General features: G+C 32.8%; 5 protein-coding genes across 9 annotated transcripts; all 5 read right to left on the bottom strand.

Moving 5' to 3' along the window:
• Positions 1–214: 214 nt before the first annotated feature.
• On the bottom strand, positions 215–3,228 carry LOC131667824 (lysozyme-like). Its single transcript, XM_058941531.1, has 4 exons — positions 3,130–3,228; positions 1,888–2,079; positions 1,497–1,570; positions 215–1,387 (listed from the first exon to the last, which is right to left on the bottom strand). The coding sequence occupies exons 1-4, from the start codon at positions 3,179–3,181 to the stop codon at positions 1,247–1,249; spliced, it is 459 nt and encodes a 152-aa protein (XP_058797514.1). The 5' UTR covers positions 3,182–3,228; the 3' UTR covers positions 215–1,246.
• A 2,123-nt stretch (positions 3,229–5,351) lies between these two features.
• Positions 5,352–6,775, bottom strand: LOC131667865 (general odorant-binding protein 56d-like). Its single transcript, XM_058941604.1, has 4 exons — positions 6,629–6,775; positions 6,380–6,565; positions 6,152–6,257; positions 5,352–6,084 (listed from the first exon to the last, which is right to left on the bottom strand). Exons 1-4 carry the CDS (start codon positions 6,725–6,727, stop codon positions 6,011–6,013), a joined length of 465 nt encoding a protein of 154 aa, XP_058797587.1. The 5' UTR covers positions 6,728–6,775; the 3' UTR covers positions 5,352–6,010.
• Positions 6,776–7,384: 609 nt separating this feature from the next.
• Positions 7,385–9,505, bottom strand: LOC131667866 (uncharacterized). Of its 2 annotated transcripts, XR_009302220.1 has the most exons (5): positions 9,232–9,505; positions 9,007–9,162; positions 8,676–8,787; positions 8,086–8,612; positions 7,385–7,828 (listed from the first exon to the last, which is right to left on the bottom strand). XR_009302220.1 is itself a non-coding variant. In XM_058941605.1 (4 exons), exons 1-4 carry the CDS (start codon positions 9,280–9,282, stop codon positions 8,512–8,514), a joined length of 420 nt encoding a protein of 139 aa, XP_058797588.1. In that variant the 5' UTR covers positions 9,283–9,505; the 3' UTR covers positions 7,385–8,511. The 2 variants fall into 2 exon arrangements, 1 of the variants encoding a protein (XP_058797588.1); XM_058941605.1 differs by having other exon boundaries at positions 7,385–8,612.
• Positions 9,506–9,676: 171 nt separating this feature from the next.
• LOC131667867 (uncharacterized) lies at positions 9,677–17,368 on the bottom strand. 4 transcript variants are annotated; one of them, XM_058941606.1, is made up of 6 exons: positions 10,719–10,768; positions 10,530–10,609; positions 10,382–10,463; positions 10,135–10,308; positions 9,950–10,055; positions 9,677–9,874 (listed from the first exon to the last, which is right to left on the bottom strand). In XM_058941606.1, exons 3-6 carry the CDS (start codon positions 10,436–10,438, stop codon positions 9,804–9,806), a joined length of 408 nt encoding a protein of 135 aa, XP_058797589.1. In that variant the 5' UTR covers positions 10,439–10,463; positions 10,530–10,609; positions 10,719–10,768; the 3' UTR covers positions 9,677–9,803. The 4 variants fall into 4 exon arrangements, 3 of the variants coding, with proteins under 3 accessions (XP_058797589.1, XP_058797590.1, XP_058797591.1); XM_058941607.1 differs by having other exon boundaries at positions 10,382–10,466; positions 10,530–10,760; XR_009302221.1 differs by lacking the exons at positions 9,677–9,874; positions 9,950–10,055; positions 10,135–10,308; positions 10,382–10,463 and adding exons at positions 16,465–16,579; positions 16,890–17,063; positions 17,122–17,368 and having other exon boundaries at positions 10,528–10,609; positions 10,719–10,844.
• On the bottom strand, positions 10,880–16,447 carry LOC131667863 (sialin-like). The gene is made up of 2 exons (XM_058941603.1): positions 13,321–16,447; positions 10,880–12,750 (listed from the first exon to the last, which is right to left on the bottom strand). Exons 1-2 carry the CDS (start codon positions 13,612–13,614, stop codon positions 11,533–11,535), a joined length of 1,512 nt encoding a protein of 503 aa, XP_058797586.1. The 5' UTR covers positions 13,615–16,447; the 3' UTR covers positions 10,880–11,532.
• Positions 17,369–17,873: the final 505 nt, after the last annotated feature.

The raw sequence follows: 17,873 nt of genomic DNA, 5'->3' as shown, positions 1-17,873 counted from the left end.
TATAGTTTTATGATTATTTTTTTCTATTATATATTGTAGTTTATATAATTTCCAATAAATGAAACAAAAATTTTAATATTCTCCTTTAATAGTATCAATAAATTTTAATCTAGGATTATTTTATACTAAAAATGTTCACTAGTCACTTTAAACAGAACTTTTAAAAATATTGATAATTGTTAAAACTATCGCGAAATTTGGCCTCACATCTTTTACACCACATTTCGTTTAAAGTTTTGTAACGAATTGAAGATGAATACATTTAAAATTAAATTAGTTTTAATGGCGATATCGAAGTATTTGAAGCTTTCGTTCATAAAGTTTGAATGGAACACATTTGGATTGATGAATCTATCGACAACTTTTGATACTGTCACCGTGAAACTGAAACTTTACCTAACTAATAAAGTAACCGCAAAAGGTAAAGTAGCAAGCAAATTGATGCTGGAAACTTTCATCATTAAAAGTTTTATTTCCACATAGAATTGTTTCTCTAAATTTTTTTTTATTGAATTAACTACCCTTATCATATTTTGAACTTGAATAAATCAATTGTGCAGTATTGAATAGCTGAATATTTATAAGCACTCTCCAATTTTCGTAATGTTATACAGTAAAATAAAATAAATTTAAATACATCGTAAATCATTTAGAACAACAGTTTTTTTGTTTTTCATAATTATTTTTTTTGGAATAATTAGTTAATTTACTTTGTCAAATCAAGAAAAATATTCTTTTATTTGAAAAATATATATAATAGGTTAACAGTTCTTAATAAGTTTAAGAAATATTTGTACTCAAAATGAGAAATGTCTTGAAATAAGAAATGTGTACTCGTTACGTGATTCAAGAACATCAATGTTTTACAATACAACGGAAATAGGATTTTTTATGTAGTGAAATTAGGATATTTTTACCAGAGAACGTGAATCGCAATACAAAATGAATCGTTACGAATACACGAAAAGTAAAAATTCAACTATTGTTTGCAATCGAAACGGAAATAAAAAGAATATATGGAAAGAATTTGTTTTTACTTTCAAGATTTATTAAGTACTTGATAATCATAAGACAATATAAAAACGCTAAAAAATACGAAGATATATATAATGAATCTCTATTGTATCGTCCAATAAAAAATCATGCTGTCTGAATAAATTACATATGCGAAAATAAATAACGGCAAGATCTATCTAATAGGGCGAGAGAGGAAAACATAAAAGATGATGGAATGGTGAAGATGCGATTACTGAGATGGAAAGCTGTTTCGACAATTGACGTAACCAGCTTCGTACTTCTTCTCCAGTTGTCCAGAACATCCATAGCCACCAAGATAATGAATGCGCGCATAATCGTCGCAGTTGATCTGACCATCAGCATTGCAGTCCTAATAAAACAAAGGAAGAAAAATCCAATAATTAGAGACAAATCGCTCATTTATTCACACTTTATCGTTGGAGAGTATCTGATATTGTGATGCAATATTTATTATTCACCTGGGAGTATTTTTCCATGTAGCCCGTCACTGCCTTGGCTGCGCAGAATGGATCGTTAACGCAATTAGCGTAGGCTGAAGCAAAGTATTTAATAATCAATTAATTGTCCACTATTAACTATTGAGATTCCGCAATATCTACGGATTTTGCAATCATTACAAATAGTTTGCATGACCGATCAGTCACGGACAATTCGAAAACTTCGGAAATTTCATGCGATTAGAGTGAATCTGATAATGAAGAGTAATAATTTTTCATACCGTCGTTAGAATTAAAAGAATTTTGTAAGGAAAATCGAGAAGCTGTAATCTTTTTACAATCAATATCGACATAACCATTTAGAAGGAAAACATATCTATACATCCTTTTTTGAAACAAAATGTAAATATACCATTATTGTCAGTGTTAGGTTGACCATTCAGAGTTGGCTTGCCGCCATCAGCCCAATAACCCCACGTGATGTGGAAAGGTCCGCAGATGTCACCTTGGCAACCTATTGTGGTATTACATCCGGATGCGGCTTCACAGATGCAGCCAAGGCATACTTGAGACAATTCTAGTTTATTTTTTGGAGTTTCTTCACCTTGAAACAGAATAGCAGAGAAAGATAAAAATGGTCTTTACTTCAACTTTTAAGTAAGCGGACATACCCATGTTAAGAATAATATTGATTATTTATAACATCTAATAAAAAATAACTAAGAAGACGTATAGATGACCACATACTCGTAAATGCTCAATCCTGTCTCAAATGAGTATCGTCAACTTTTGAAATTCCCATTAAGTTTCAGTTGCTTTAAGTAGCACAAAAAATAAATTATAATCCATCAATTTTATGATAATCAGAAATAAAGTAAACAAACGGATCGAACTATCGACACATTATTCTTGGTAATCATCCATAGGCATTGATTTGAAATAAAAGCTTGGTAACGTTTAGAACCACGCGAAACCGGTGTAAACAATCTTATGCAACATAGATACCAGATAAATCTTGCGATATGAAAAATTGTGTGTAGACGAACACTGAAGGATAGATTATACGATTAAAAATTAAATCGTAGTTTTCAAGATCAGCATCGATTCTAACATTAACGAACTACGTCTGCGAAAATCCGTTGAATACGTCGATATTGTTCTATTTTCAAATTATTATTTAAAGCTATTTAGTAATAATGTTGCATAAAGTTGGATTTATCGTATAAGTATCATAAAAGTGGCGTGATTTTTCCCCGATGGAATATTTTATTAATTTAAAATGTCGAGTCATTTTTCAAATTGTACGAATGTAATAAAAGTAAAATTCAACAATGGATCCAATGTCAATTTTATGTAAAATTACTGACACTGCTTGCCGAACTCAATAACAAGTCTCGATTTTCAAGTTCAACTCATTGAATATATTATAAACCACATGCTTGTTCAATGTCTCACCACAAAACTAAATCTAACCCACTACTTATTCAAATGACCATCTAGTTAATAGTGTAACTGTAAACTTCACGAATAAATTTCGTTCGATCCCAGGGTCACTGAAATTATTACGTATCCGTCCTTGATAGTCAAGGAAAATTTGTAGCAAAAATAATTGCGATAAATAATAATAAAAAATGGGAGAAAGCGAAGTACTCACTGTTAACGAACGCAATGCAAAGAACAGTGAGGGCCAAATACTTGACTGCCATGGTCAGAAGAATTGATATACAGCGTTGAGCGTCGAGCACCTTGATCACCAAAGACTCACACTCGCGTGGTTCGGTGCGTTTTATACCGGCTAGAAGCCTTCGAGCGTTTCGGTGGGGATTTTATATGTGGTATACGTAAGCATATTTCCGAGAATTAAAAAAAAAGAAAAAGAAGCGATATACGTATGTATGTATTTACAATTATAAAGTGAAGATTCATTCGACGAATCGATACATAAATATCGCGAATTGTTTAAATAAGTTTATGCATAACGATACTGAGGAACGACATACTAAAAATATCATCTCTCGATCGCTTTTCGACTAGGTTTTGATGGATGAGCTAGGATTGTTTGTATGATGTGTTCGAAAATTAGATAATCTAGACTAAAGGATTCTTGATTCGCTCAGTGAATAGAGATAGAAATAATGGTTTACCAATGAAAATGACACTTCAATACAGATGATGTTTGATCCATGTCTTTGACATTTACGTGTTAAATACATTTTTCGACGACAAAAATCTATCAATTAACGTTCTTATCTTACGATACTTGCGTAGGTGACGACTTGTGCGGAAACTATAAATGTGACAGGAACGAAATTGTACACGAAAATAAATTCAAAAACTTAACCTCCCAGTAAAGATATAGACATTTAATATCAGGAATGAAAAATATACGCTATTTACAATTTTTAATTTTTGTGATTAGCGATTAGGATCAACGTTTCGCATAATTAATTAAAAATTACAAAAGATTTTATAACTAAACCGACTGAATTACCAAAGTATACAGTAACGCGTAATTATTCAAGTTACTGTAGGAAAATGTGTATTTAGCATAATATTATCAAGTAACTTTTAAAGTTAATCAATGTTGAGCCAATGACCGATTGTATAATTTACAATCGGTTGATTTTGAAAAAAATTCCTTCGTTTGACATTTTCTTTCGCGAATCAAAATTTATTCTCAATTATACGTCAAAGACTATAACATTCTTTGTTCCAATAAAACTTTGAAGAAGTCAATATCAGATTACAACGTCACGAATATCAAAGTTGGTCCTCCGATCACCAATACGAATTTTAGTTACGACAGGTACGAAAAGTGTATATCATTTAAAAGAAAAGACAAGAAAAAAAAAATATTCGGGGAACGTCATCAGGTCGCGAAAGGATGCGAATGACACGTGTGCGCTCATAAACAGTAACATAAACAACGATACTTACACAAGATCTTGGAATTTCATTTGGATGATCACATCAAACCTAAAGTTTAGGGCGAAGAGTAGCTATTGCAACGATAAAAAGGACGTTGCCTTGTACAAGACATGTGTTAAGAAATTACACGATAAAATCTTTCAGCGCTTTGACGTCAACTAATTCAAAAAGCTTTTAGTTTCAATGCAATTTTCTCGTTACTCGTGGATGAGTTCGGATGTTAAATTTTATGAAACTAGTCTTAAAATTTTGAAGAAAAAGACTATTGTATATGTGCGACTTTATTTTTTCGTATTACTCATTCTTAAAGCAGGAAAGGCATGGACGCAGCAAGGACAAGTTTTCTTAGCAAAAATCGCACGTGAGAAAGAAAGCCATTGTCAGTTAGGAAGTAACTTTTGCAAACTTTTCTGCGAAATACCATTTCGGTATGCTGCATAAGCAAATAAAAATCAAATAGCTACCTGGTGGAAAATAAAGACAAAAAATCATCCGACTTCTAAATGTAGGATGAATAAATATGTTATTTTTGTCTCACCTAAGATGGGGTAAAAACAATAAATGAGACAGTGGCCGGCAATTTGGGCTTCTTTTATATTCATTTGACGAAGGTAAACCGGCTTTGACTGTTGAACTATATGGATCCTAGAGAGTGAATGCACCGTGAGGATGCATGCACGTGCATGTTGACCATATACACGATCGTATAGTTGAGTATGTGCGTTTAAATATTTTTACCATTTTTATCAGATGGGTCCCTTGGAAATATAAAATTTATGCTTATCGAAACGTTTTTCTCGAGTTTTATCATTCTTTCGGTGCCGCGTTTCTGGAGTATGAGTTGTGCACATGTTAGAAAATTAATTTTATAAAAACTGAAGGAATTTGTCTAGTATGTGTATGTGTGTGTGTGTGTGTGTGAATAAATTAAAACTAATATATCTTTAATACTCATCATTTATTTAATTATTTGGCAAGATAAATATTTTCGACTTGCAGAAATCTGCATTTTTTAAATATTGAAAAGGATACTGAATAACATTCGTCGATTAAAGACACGAATAAAGATTTGGCAACCGATAACTCAGATGGTAACCGGAGCTGGCTTTGCCAAAGCTCTCGGCAGTCAGTAACAAAGTTGAATTTGTAAATGTGAAATGTTGTTATCGATCTGATGAAATAATATTCCATCGACACTGTGAAGACTGACCATTCGCAGATATGTATATCATAAACTTACAAACGTATGATGAAATAAATATACATAGATATTAAAATTTATTATACGTACAAAACGCCAATTAAACATCAAAATTTTTGAAACTATTACAAAGGCGAGATTACTTACAATTGTTGATCGAGAAATATAATTTTATAAAGAAAGTGGATAGAAGAATACATTTTTAGGATATACGCTTATAAGACTGAATAATTTTTATGATTTATAAATTCTATAAAGATTTTCATAGGCTTATGGTGACTTTACTATTGAATGATATCGTATCAAAGCGTCACTGTTGATTTTGAAAATTAAAAAAAATTATGTCCGATGCATGATTGTTATGATTATTGCATATCATAATATCATCAAATTATGTGTATTGTTATCAGCACGCACTTAATACAGAGCACATGCATGATTCTAATTTGTGAGCTATATCACAATGATTACTTCCATCACCTGAAATCAACGTAATAAATTGAAAATAGTTCGTTTCAATAAATATAATATTAAAAAACTTTCTTACGAGCGTTTGCAATACATTTCTGAACGGCCACTTTTAAAGAATCAAGTTTGTCACCATGATAGAATTTTATAGCTGCATTTTCATCGATTTTTTCACTGTCCGTTATCTATAAAATCAACACCTTTTTGTACATTTTCAGTAAATTTACTTTTTAATTATTCTTCTATTTGCATTTTCAATATTACGAGAATCTAATATAAAACCTTATTTTTAATTAGAAAAACTTACAACTTTGTAAGCTTTCATAAGGCATCCTCTGAAACATTTAACTTTGTCATCGGCATTTTTGTCATAATTTGTCAACGCAGTGTTAAGCTGTTCCTTAGTAAATCCCGCTTCTTTTGCGCAATTATCCACTGAAGCTTTAATTTCTAAAATTGTTTCTTTAGCCGACGTAGTAGCCCCAGATGCAGTCTAAAATAGTACATAAAATTTTAACGGCTTTCGTAAATATTGAAATATATATTAAAAACTTACTTGCACATTTTTTACGACAATCGCCCCAAAAATTGAAAATAATAGTAAGAAGTTCATCGCAAGCCTTTTAGTTACCAACTGCCTTGGACAGTTATTCATAAATTCTAGAGTAGGAAATTGTTCTGGCAAAGCGGCAATTCGACCAATGTGGTTTTATTGGATAACAAGTTTTAGTACCTCCTCGCACAATATTGCTTCAAATACATTGAACGATATGGAAGAAAAACATTTATCCGATTCATAATTTTTTTTTACCAAAAAATCTTTTGATTCAGAAGTCCTATGCAGTATATAATTTTTTGTAAAATCAAAACGAAGCACTTTCAGTTTAATTAATTTAGATATATTCAATGTGCATACATAGTAAATATTTCAATTAGTGTAATAAATAATAAGTAATTTAATATAATGTACTCATTTCCAGTTGCGATACAATATTCATTTCATATTATTAATAATACGAAGTGAATGTTGACTTTTTAAACAACTACGATTAAAAAAAAGTACGAATAAATTTTATGTACAGTAGTTTCAAAATCTTTAATCTGAATCCTGTGCCATAAAGAAGAATCGCTTAAACGGTAACACAGCCACCGTCTCGATTACCACGTAAGGTCGCCGAGATTCTTAATGCAAATTTGCAATAACAGATGTCAGCTGAGTCTGTAACTATTGTAATATTGTAAAATTAAGTAATAAAAATTTAGATTTTGATATTATTCGTTGATTGTAATAATAAATGCGTCTGAGATTTTTTCAAGAAGTTTGATTGTATGTACTGAATAATTGATTTTATCAATCATAATATAGCATTGAATTCTTATGGTATAAAAAATATAAATTATGAATAAGATAACTACTATTGATTTAAAATCTTTCTTTTTAGTATAAAAGTTAAAAGATTTTGCATCAATATAAAGTGGTTTTACTAATCAAACTTGTTCAACGTGAAAAGTGAAAAAAGTTATTATTTGAAGTAATTTTAAACTGAATATTTCTAATAATGTGTTTCACATTGCCTAACAATTTCAATACCTATATCACGTAATATAATCTCCATTGAAAACATTGTTGAATACACAGCGGAAATACTGTTGTCTTTACTGAAAACCCACAGGAACAAATGTACGAATTGTCATTGAATAAGATCCCATTGATGCGATTGAAAACCTTGATACAATGAGGGCTCTGACCATCGACCTACAAAGTTTTCATCTTTTTAAAATTTATTGCAACCGGAGATTTTGAATTTTCGATATAATTCATTGACTTCGAAAAATATCCTTTTCAAATTTTCAAACGTTCATATTGATGTTAATTTTAAATTACGATGTATTCTGAATCCGGGGTAGAAAATCCAGAATAAAATCTTTATCAATTTTCAATTATTATTTAGCATTCAATGGTAAAATTAATTCATATTAAATGGAAATATTATATTTGTTGTTATAACTCACATTTGTTTGTTTATAAATAATTAGACTGCATATTATCTCGGCCTTGAATAAACGTATGCTACTTTGTAGACTCATTGGTTTACTCCACAGTAATGTGTATATAATGATATTGTAGATCATGGCATCAACTTCAATAGATAACTTATATTTTTCTTGTTATTTAATTCTTTAGAAAAATTTTTAGTAATGTGCGCGAAACAAAATATAACAGTTATATAACAGTTAAAATTATATTAATAGAATGAAATAAGCATATTTAGATAATTAAAATTTATAAATATTCCGAGAGGATTTACACTTTTTATGAATTTGAATAAGGTACACGTTCGTACTGTGCATAGAATACGTGAATTGTATATAACACTGACAAGTGAAAAATGTGCGCGTGCAAAGCTTATTTGGTAAAGTTGTATTATTCTTGTAAGATCAATTCATAGTATTTGAATAGATAGTCAATTGCATTTTTTTCATTCCCTCTACCATGCATTCTCGATGCATTTCCGCTGTATCACAATCATTTATTCCCACTGAAAAATTGTTACAGATTATTAGTTGAAAAGTTATAACTCCTTTGGGTTAACTAAACTTACAAGTATTACTGCATCTTTCTGCTATCTCCATTATATCTTCATTTTTGTATTCCGGATTAATTGATATCAACTTTATTATTTCATTTTTATCAAGACTCCCGTCACCTCGCATCTGTAATATCACGTAAAAATTTTTTACGCGCACTTTTATAAGAAAGTCTCTGATTTTCTTCCGTTTAACTGATACTTTTCAAACAAAATTAACATAGTTGTGAATAGTTCTGTATTTCATAAAAAATAAAACACTCATAAATATTCCGTGCACTAATTTTTGGCAATATAAGGACTAACAATTTTTCGAATTACTAAAAAGTTAATCTAGAATACTCACCGTCTTAGTCTTTTGGTAATAACAAGCGAGAGTGCACTTTTTCATCTCCTCAATTCTATCATCGGTAAGCTTCGAGAGATTTTCAGCTGTAGGCTCAAATGAAATTCCATACTTTTTGTAGCACTTTTCTGTTTGATCTCTAAGAGCTTCATCAGCCTACGAGTAAAGATGTATGTACATTCTAAGCAAAGTAAATATACGTTTTTTTCACGCAAAAATACTTACATTGATTTCACTTATTATGCTAAAAAGCACTATTGGTATAACCAGCTTCATTTTGTATTTTTTTAACAATATTCGATTCGATTTTTATACGTCTGCACGATTTATATACCTTATTCCAACTTAATTGAATTTGATATTGTGTGTGCAAAAATGTTCCCTTATTATTTTCCATTGAAGAATACAATATAAAGTAATTTTCTAGAAAAGTATTCTAAGAGAATAATAGTTACATTTTAATAGTTAAAAATCATGAAAGTTCTATAGAACCTTTCCACATATACAATGAGGCATCAAAAGTGAACAGTAGTCAATTGACAATTATTTATATTTTTCAAACATAAAAAAACTAGAATTAATTATGCATACAATTACTTAAACTTTAATATTATTTCTTTTCAATTGACTTTTAATGTAGTAGGTTTTCTTTTTGAATGCATCAAAATGAAATATATGTTATTAGATTTGCAATCATAGTTATAATTCAAAGTAAAGGAGAGGTAAATTCCATACAATAGTTCTATTATAATATATTAGATACAAATCTTACATTTTTATAATATATAATGAACATTTTAATTTTCAATATCAGATGCACGAAAGCAAGATTCCACGTCTTGAGCTACGTCACAATAGTCATTTCCAGCTGAAATGCCAATAAAATAATTAATTTCGTAGTGTATAAAGCTACGCAAAAGTAATAGATGTGATATCTTCTTACTAGTGCTTGCACTACATTTCAGAATGAGCTTTTTTAAAGGTTCGACATTTTCAACGTGATAATATTTGACCGCTGCATCGCCGTCAATTCTATTATCATCTTTTATCTTTTAAACATAAAAATAAGTGCAAAATTTTAAAGCATCACGCTATGTACATCGAATAAAATGTTTATATAAAACTTACGACTTGATGTGTTTTGAGGAGACAACCTCTAAAACACTTCACTTTTCTATCCGCATTCTTATCAAAATTTCGAACGGCAGAGTTAACCTCTTCTTTCGTAAGTCCTCCGTCTTTTATACATTTTTTAAATATTTCTCTGTCCTCTTCCGTCAATTCAACATTATAAGAGTCTGTCTGGAATATTATCAAATGATTGTTGTGTATGGACTTAACAAAAATTACTTTGACAAATATTTTTCACGCTTACTAGCGCATTTCGGATGAAAAGTGCGCAAAAGATCAATATTACTGTAAAGGAATGCATTGCCAGACTTCACGTTCCACACAACCTACTTTCAACTATTCACTTATTTGATCGTAGAAAATTGTTATAGAGAAACGGATATTTTACTTACGAATTTGATTGAATAATAAGCTCGGCGTTTAACCGCAAGCTCACACGTAGTAAAATGTTCCTTTTACTCCTGTATTTGATCTTTAAAATATCCAGAGAATTTCAAATAGATTATACAAAATAATAAAAATAAATACACGAATGATTTGATAAAATATTTTAATAAAGTGAAGATTTTAAAATAAATTACAAGCTGCGTGCAGACTGCACTAGTGTGCACTAGTTATCCACATTGCATTCGTTTCGGACAAACGCTAGTACGTCCCTACTGCGCACATCATCATATTATGAGCGGTATCGCAATCGTTGTCTTCTTCTAAAAAGAGAGCAAAAAATATTCAGGTTAATTTATGAAAGTTTCTGTTTCTTCTTCTAAAAATATATCGTGCAAATTGCAAAAGAAATTTTTTAAACTACTAGTCTAAAACAAACGAAATTTAATTTTGATGTTACGGACAATTATAATTGGCTTGTCAATCAGAATGCGAAAAAGAATTGGACGTTATTAAAAAAAATTGATAATGTATTTATACTTTGTTGAAAAAAAATTATAAGTTAGATATATTATTTACATTTGCATTATTACATGGTTGAGGTATAAGGTGAGATCGAATGAAGTAATTCGTCAAATTATAAATAAAATTAATAGTTTATTAACGACAATTACAAAATTGAATACTCCATTTCATTTATACAATTTGATCATTCATACATTGGTACACGCATTCCATGAAATACTGTTTCGAAAAGAAAAATGGGAAACTTTAAAATGTCTGCGCTCAATTGGAGAATATATAATACACAAGAAGAAAGACTTAATACTCCTATCGAACGCGAGACTTCTAACTACATTTATATACAGTCGTCGCGCATTAAATATTAAAGTCTAATTTAAAATCAACTTTTAAATTAATATTTGTACAATTGCAGAAAATAGTTATTTTAGTCACTATTCCGAAAAAAATTAAGTAATTGGTCTATAAATCAGTTGTTTTCATCATCACTCAAACTTTTTGTTGAATTGCAGCCTTTTCACTTGCAGCAGTTGTCTTCTGTCTCTTAAGGAATTCGGGATCGTTCCATTCTTGAACTTTGGCACTCCCAAAGATCAAGTAATTCAGATTACTAATCGCCGCGACAATGAACACAATCCAAAAGACCAAGCGCCATTCCATGATGGTTTGATTAGGTGTCAATATTCCAACGATATAAGGAGTGAGAACACCACCAATAGCAGCCACCCCATTGCCGAAAGCACTCAGTGTACCCGAATAATTTGGACTGAGATCGATGTTATTTAACACGACACTTGGATACGAGCACCCCATCAGCATCATTCCAATCATAATCATCGCGATGACCCAAAGTCGATGGCAGTCGGAATACGATGCTGCCATGATGAAGAATGCTGGTCCAGTCATCGAAATAGTCGTGAATAGCTTTCTGACATTGGTCAACGACATCCACTGCTTCTCGGTGATCTTGTTTATTAGCCACGAGCTGACGATAGAATTTATCCACATACACAGGTACGGCAAGGACGACAAGTAGCCGTTCTCTTCGATCGACAATTTCATAATGCTATTCATGTACTTTGGCAAATCACTGGCCATCGTGTAGTATGCCCAGTCGAGGCCAAACATCGCCAGAACGAACGCCCACACCTGTTTCGAGGTAAGTATGTATGACCAAGGAGCTGGAGGTATCTTCTTCTGTTTCCTGTTAAGCGTACTATTCTGAAAGTATTCTAACTCAGGCTCGGAGATGAATGGATGTACGTCTGGACTCTCGTAGCACAGCAACATCCAAAGTGGAAACCAAATGATACCAATCGCACCGAAAATGTAAAATACGCCTTGCCAGCCGACACTCGTGTAATGTATTATCACTGCAGGCAGAGTGAGACCGAAGATTGTACCAACGACTGATCCAGCGAATACTATGCAACCGATTTTCGTTCTCTCAGCTGGCGTTGCCCATTGCGCTATCATTGTACTCATAGCCGGGTACATTGAGCTACTGATTACTCCCATAGCTACTCTCAAGGTTATCAATGCCGATGAGTCACCCAGTTCTATAGCCGATGGTATTAAGATTGTCAAGATACTCGGTAGTAGGTTACCGAAGGCTAGAAGGTGCTTGCCGCCAAAGCGCTCGGACAGGGAGCCGAAGGGAAAGTGCGTCGCTGCGTAACCCCAGAAGTACGATGACAAGATCAAACCCTGTAAAAAAACGAGAAGAATAAATGTTACGTGTTATTAAACGTGCAATCGTCGAGCTAATTGTTCTATAATTGCCAATGAATAAAACTGAATTTTATCGGATTCGTCATCCTCATTCGAAAGCGATTAATAATTGCAAGACAGACAAAAAGAGAAAAGTTGAAACATATTGTTTGCTCAGGCACGTCTACGGATTTTCGGTTCTTGATTCGTAGTTTTTAGTTGGGCGATGAATCGGCTGGGTAGGACCGAAGAAAATTAAACGGATAATACAACCCCCCATGTCGCTTTGTGTCAATAGGGATAATAAATTGTGTGCTCGTGATTGTCAAGCGTCATAAGACTTTATTTGATTGAGATAAGAAGTTCGTATATGGTTCGTTGCCTTTATTGATTTTTAATTTGTTAGCCAAGGCTACACAATTATTATTTCAGTTCAAACTTTCATTTCGCTTACGTAATAACGTCTGTTCCACGACAAACGAACGTTTTTGTAAAAGACATATCATGCGTACCGCGTTGCTTTGATCTTAATTTCAACCACGTTTTATGAAATTGAAGAAACCTCACCTGCGTGTACTCGTCCCAATTGTAGACTTTGCTATTTGACGATGTAACATTTCTAACCAATTTCTCCTCGACCTCAACGCAACTGTCAGCTGCATAATCTGAAGATTCTGTCGGTGGCGGCACCATTTCTGTTATTAAGATCGATAAAATCACACGGATGGCGTGCGTTATCCAAATGCCGAAGAAGGCCATTATGGTGAAGATGCATCTTTGTGAAATTCCTGTAACTATAAATAGAAACGATACGTGATAAACTAAAAAAGGTTTAATTTCATCGTTTTTGAATAGTAACATTTAAAAAAAATGGCATAAGCTTTAAGAAAGAAAATACTTACAGTAACTCTTGCATACTATCAGCATTTTTACACCTGCAGTCTGAAACTTAACTTGCCGCAACACCGACGATTTCGCAAAGTACCAAATCTGCAGATGGCAGATAGGGCGAACAAAGAAAACTTTCCCCCTGTCAAGCCGCTCGTATCATTTCTTTTAGAAAACGAAAGGAAAAGAGAAGACTAGAGCGCGCTGCCAATCCGTAAAGGCACCGGCAAATCGAGTGTGTGCTTGCACACGGTGGCTACTGAGCCCCGTAGAGCCGGGAAAAGCGATCGGTATTGCTCGGCGGTAGGGCCCCGAGGCGGATTTTATACAGGCGACCGACGAGACGCCGCGCGGGCATAAATTAATTTTCCGTAGCGCATTATCAGCGTGAAAGAACACCTCCGTTTGGCCAGAGACAGAGAGCGCGCGTCGCGCGCTTGTTTGTCGTGGCGCTCCAGCGCAAACAGCGACATTTCACGCTGATTGCAGCCGCAGATACGCCGATCGCGTGGTTAGACGTCTCGACAAACGACCAACTAGGTGCGCTAATCCGCTTTCAATTAGACCCTCTTCTCCTCAACGGTACAATATCGTTGTTTGCCCAACAAACAGCCGTCCGTCTGACGTTTCATAAATTCTTCTTAGCAATATGACTTCCCCTTTATCTTTATTAGCTAAATCGAAGGCAAATAACTCAGCCTTCTAATCAAGCTGGACTCTGTCATCTCGAAATTTCGCACCGTCGGTTTTTCATGTGACATTGCAAATAAAACCATTTCATAGTTTTTACTTGACGACGTAGTGTTATAATGTGTCATGTGCCGCGTTGCGCGTGAAAAAACGCTGATGTCTAACGGCTTTTCCAAAGCCAACTTAACTATCTCTGTGTCTTACATGACCCGAACACACACGTTCAATTCAAGAAGATGAGATCAATTGAGTGAAATTATATTGAACGTTAACTTTTGCTTTCGTCCACATATTTTTGAATGAATTATTATCTAAATAGAAATGGTCTATCTACTATAGCAATGGGCTATTTGCGAAGGTATCTTCGTAACGCACATTAAATGATAAATGACTTTACGAACCCCTGCAGATTTCTATAAATCAGTAAGTCATTTAGCTACGTAATTGTGTGCGAAATAACATGTACGTCACAGCATATATATTTGCTCTGATAAGAGTTACGAAATTTTAGTACCTCTGTGTTCTCTCTAATTTGTACGCATTGGATTATTAACTCTTAATTAACCACCGTACATCTGATATTCACGTGATTGGTAAATAGAGTTGAATCTCTTTTAGGCGCCGAATTTCAAGATAAAAAAAATGTTAATCGTTTGCTAAAAAATATCGATAGTGAACGTATTATTTGCGCCGTATATGGATTTGAATTCTCACGATTTTCGGTTCGTGCTATTTTCGATAATAACATGCTCGACAATGAAATAAAATAAAAGTATATCAATGGATTACAGGGTTGGTATTTTTTTCAGTGGGATCCAAGCGACAAAGGCAAATTTCTCAAATTAAAAACTTACTATTTTTGAGACAAACAAACCAAATAGTTGAATGTCATAAATAAGCTGAGGGAAGAGATTCGGAATACGTGACGACGCAGTCTTCATTCGTATTTTCACCGCGTCAATACAGACTGACGATACGTATCATGCGGAATTAAATAGGTCGACTTTTTGAATCAGTCAGTTGAGCCAATTACATGAGTGAGAAAGCTTTTACTGGATAATTGCGTTTCACTGAAAAGTCAACTTCTACAAAATTAAGATAATTATCAGCAAATTAAGCAAATGTGCGATATTTGAGTTTTTATTTGAGATAATGAAAAAGGACAAACGTATAAACAGTAGTCAAAGCAAAAACAGCTAATAATATATCAAGAGTTCAAACTAGAGATAAAAATTGTTTACCTAATTATAATACTTTGTGAAAAATTTCGAAATAGACGAATCATACAGCAGTAAATTCAAAAGTTTGGTAAGATAAATATTTTTCACAGATTCAAGTTTGTTTTATTCCTGTGATTTACAAATGAGATTGTTTCTGTAAAAGCTGACAATAATACTACCACGAATTAAGAATCATATGAAACATTCATGGAAATTGAGTTTTATAGTAATCAAAGGTATTTATGAAAATGAAAAAAGAAATATAGCATTAAAAACCGAAGATTAGAATTTTAAAGAGTTTGTGATTTCTTAGAAATTAGTTATGGATGGACAAACAACACAACTGATAATCATTAACACTAATATCCAGCAAATATCTTTTATTTAATGCCTTAAAGTGAAAAAGACTTTTCGATTATTCAATCAAATATTTAAGTGACACTGGCCAAAAGTTAAGTCAAAACGAGGGGTTTATATGCCAGGAGAATCAGCTCATCTATAAAATACACAGTTATCGTTTTTTTTTTTACGTGAACACGTGGATCGATATCAGCTTGAGTGCTATCATAAAGTTAAGAAAACGATACTTTCAACTGTACATTAATTCGATATCGAATGTCTTTGTCAAACCAAACTTCTATTTTACATTTCAAAATTTAATAATGTGCATTTTTTAACGATACATTATGGAAATTACGTTCGGTCAAGGAGATTACCTCTAAACATTGTGCCATAACAAACTTTAGCGCATAAATTTTTGAATAAAAATGTAATAATTTAGATGGATTTACAAGAAAAAAAATTGTTTTTGAACTAACTGCCAATGGAGAAAAAAGCTCATTCATGCAAATTTCGGATACTTGCAAAAACAGATAATCTATGTGCAAAAATCAAAAGCGTTATTTTTACTTACTCTTCTTACTACACTTTTCGATATTGGTTCGCATAATATCTCGTTGGACCCCTGGTTCTCCAGACAATAAATGTTCTAAAGCCTTTTCAAGATCAATGTATCCATCAGATTTGATCTACAGCAATAATGAAACGAAGCGATTAATAGTATGCCATCGCATAATATTAGCATAATCGATTGAAAGGAAGAGGAGATTAAGGCTACAACGTAACGAATCATATTTGTATGGCTTTAGTTCGTTAATTGGATCCATTCGGAAGGTCAGAGACCAGTATTATATAATATATTATATTATATTAGATAATTATTCACGATTTCAACCGGTAAAAGGTTTTCTTTTCTCTCTTCGTGTTCGGCACATGCCGATAATCCAAATAAATGAAAACATAATTTTTTAAAATCAGTTCATTCCCATCGAGACTTACTATTTTCAGTGACTTGAACATACACAAATCCGCACATTTAGCTTTGTCGTATGCGCCGTCCGTGTTGTTGGTTGCGGATGCGTACGCGTAAATCTCTTCTGTCAGTCCGTGTTCTTTCAAGCAGTTTTTCAAAACTGCTACGTAACTATCATACCGTTGCTCGTTAGATAGGGCCTAGAACGAGAAAAATGTTGACTCGGGATGGAGTCGTTTACAATTTGACAAAACTTACGCTGACGATCGCAGTGATGCCAAGGATGAAAACATGACCGTAGAGCCGCATTTCAAGCTTTTGACCAAGCGTTTCACTGCCTGTATGTCACGCGCTCCCGTTTGCCCGGCGTACAGGCAGAGTTATCCAATTTATCTGCTTTGAAAGCTTCGTCTTAAGTAGAAGATTACTGTTTTGTGAGACAATAGATGCATGTGATCACTGCAATTTGTTCTTTTTTACGAGAGATTTCAAGATACATTCTGTTTTTATTGTTCATTGGAAACGGGTTGATAATTTGTTATATATAACCGTATAGATATTGAAAAATGATAGTACCCTTGCAAGGGCAACGAAAGCTGTTATGTAGCTCGTATATATGCTATTCAGCTAAAATGTTATATATTTTTTATAAAAATGTTCTGTATGCATAACTAAATATTTCACTTTTACAACTCATAAGCGCAATCGTGCATAAAATACACGTAAAAATTTTCTCGCAAATTCGTAAATTCATGAAAAATTTGTTACTATACTTTATGAATAAATGTTTGAAGGATAAGCGTAATTACGACCATTACAAAATTTATACAAGATAGCGATATTTTAATTCACTAAATAATCCGAAAGTCAACGATCTCACCAGTACAACAACCAACGCCCGAACAAACGAGCAAAGTTACCAAACAACTTGCACGTTTGAGAGTTCAAAGAAAAAAAAATAAGCCGCGATGCGGGTCGATAGATAAACCTTTCATTGGCGCGCGTGATTC

This window comes from Phymastichus coffea, unplaced genomic scaffold, assembly GCF_024137745.1.
Source record: "Phymastichus coffea isolate CEN01 unplaced genomic scaffold, Cenicafe_Pcof_1.1 PCOF00071, whole genome shotgun sequence".
NCBI classification, from domain to species: Eukaryota; Metazoa; Arthropoda; class Insecta; order Hymenoptera; family Eulophidae; genus Phymastichus; species Phymastichus coffea.
Note: the sequence above shows the minus strand (reverse complement) of the source record. Positions and strands in the feature narration are given on the sequence as shown.

What these genes read in the sequence shown, in the direction of transcription:
- LOC131667865 (XM_058941604.1), bottom strand. Translation starts at nt 6,727, where the DNA reads ATGAATAACTGTCCAAGGCAGTTGGTAACTAAAAGGCTTGCGATGAAC. An exon ending in TTATGAAAGCTTACAAAGTT is followed by an intron (nt 6,258 to 6,379) that starts GTAAGTTTTTCT and finishes TTGATTTTATAG; the next exon opens with ATAACGGACAGTGAAAAAAT. An exon ending in GAAATGTATTGCAAACGCTC is followed by an intron (nt 6,085 to 6,151) that starts GTAAGAAAGTTT and finishes CGTTGATTTCAG; the next exon opens with GTGATGGAAGTAATCATTGT.
- LOC131667824 (XM_058941531.1), bottom strand. Translation starts at nt 3,181, where the DNA reads ATGGCAGTCAAGTATTTGGCCCTCACTGTTCTTTGCATTGCGTTCGTT. An exon ending in TTGCATTGCGTTCGTTAACA is followed by an intron (nt 2,080 to 3,129) that starts GTGAGTACTTCG and finishes TTCTGTTTCAAG; the next exon opens with GTGAAGAAACTCCAAAAAAT. An exon ending in ACCTAACACTGACAATAATG is followed by an intron (nt 1,571 to 1,887) that starts GTATATTTACAT and finishes ACTTTGCTTCAG; the next exon opens with CCTACGCTAATTGCGTTAAC.
- LOC131667867 (XM_058941606.1), bottom strand. Translation starts at nt 10,438, where the DNA reads ATGCATTCCTTTACAGTAATATTGATCTTTTGCGCACTTTTCATCCGA. An exon ending in TTTTCATCCGAAATGCGCTA is followed by an intron (nt 10,309 to 10,381) that starts GTAAGCGTGAAA and finishes ATAATATTCCAG; the next exon opens with ACAGACTCTTATAATGTTGA. An exon ending in GAAATGTAGTGCAAGCACTA is followed by an intron (nt 9,875 to 9,949) that starts GTAAGAAGATAT and finishes TTGGCATTTCAG; the next exon opens with CTGGAAATGACTATTGTGAC.
- LOC131667866 (XM_058941605.1), bottom strand. Translation starts at nt 9,282, where the DNA reads ATGAAGCTGGTTATACCAATAGTGCTTTTTAGCATAATAAGTGAAATC. An exon ending in GCATAATAAGTGAAATCAAT is followed by an intron (nt 9,163 to 9,231) that starts GTAAGTATTTTT and finishes CTTTACTCGTAG; the next exon opens with GCTGATGAAGCTCTTAGAGA. An exon ending in ATTACCAAAAGACTAAGACG is followed by an intron (nt 8,788 to 9,006) that starts GTGAGTATTCTA and finishes GTGATATTACAG; the next exon opens with ATGCGAGGTGACGGGAGTCT.
- LOC131667863 (XM_058941603.1), bottom strand. Translation starts at nt 13,614, where the DNA reads ATGTTACTATTCAAAAACGATGAAATTAAACCTTTTTTAGTTTATCAC. An exon ending in ATTGGGACGAGTACACGCAG is followed by an intron (nt 12,751 to 13,320) that starts GTGAGGTTTCTT and finishes GTTTTTTTACAG; the next exon opens with GGTTTGATCTTGTCATCGTA.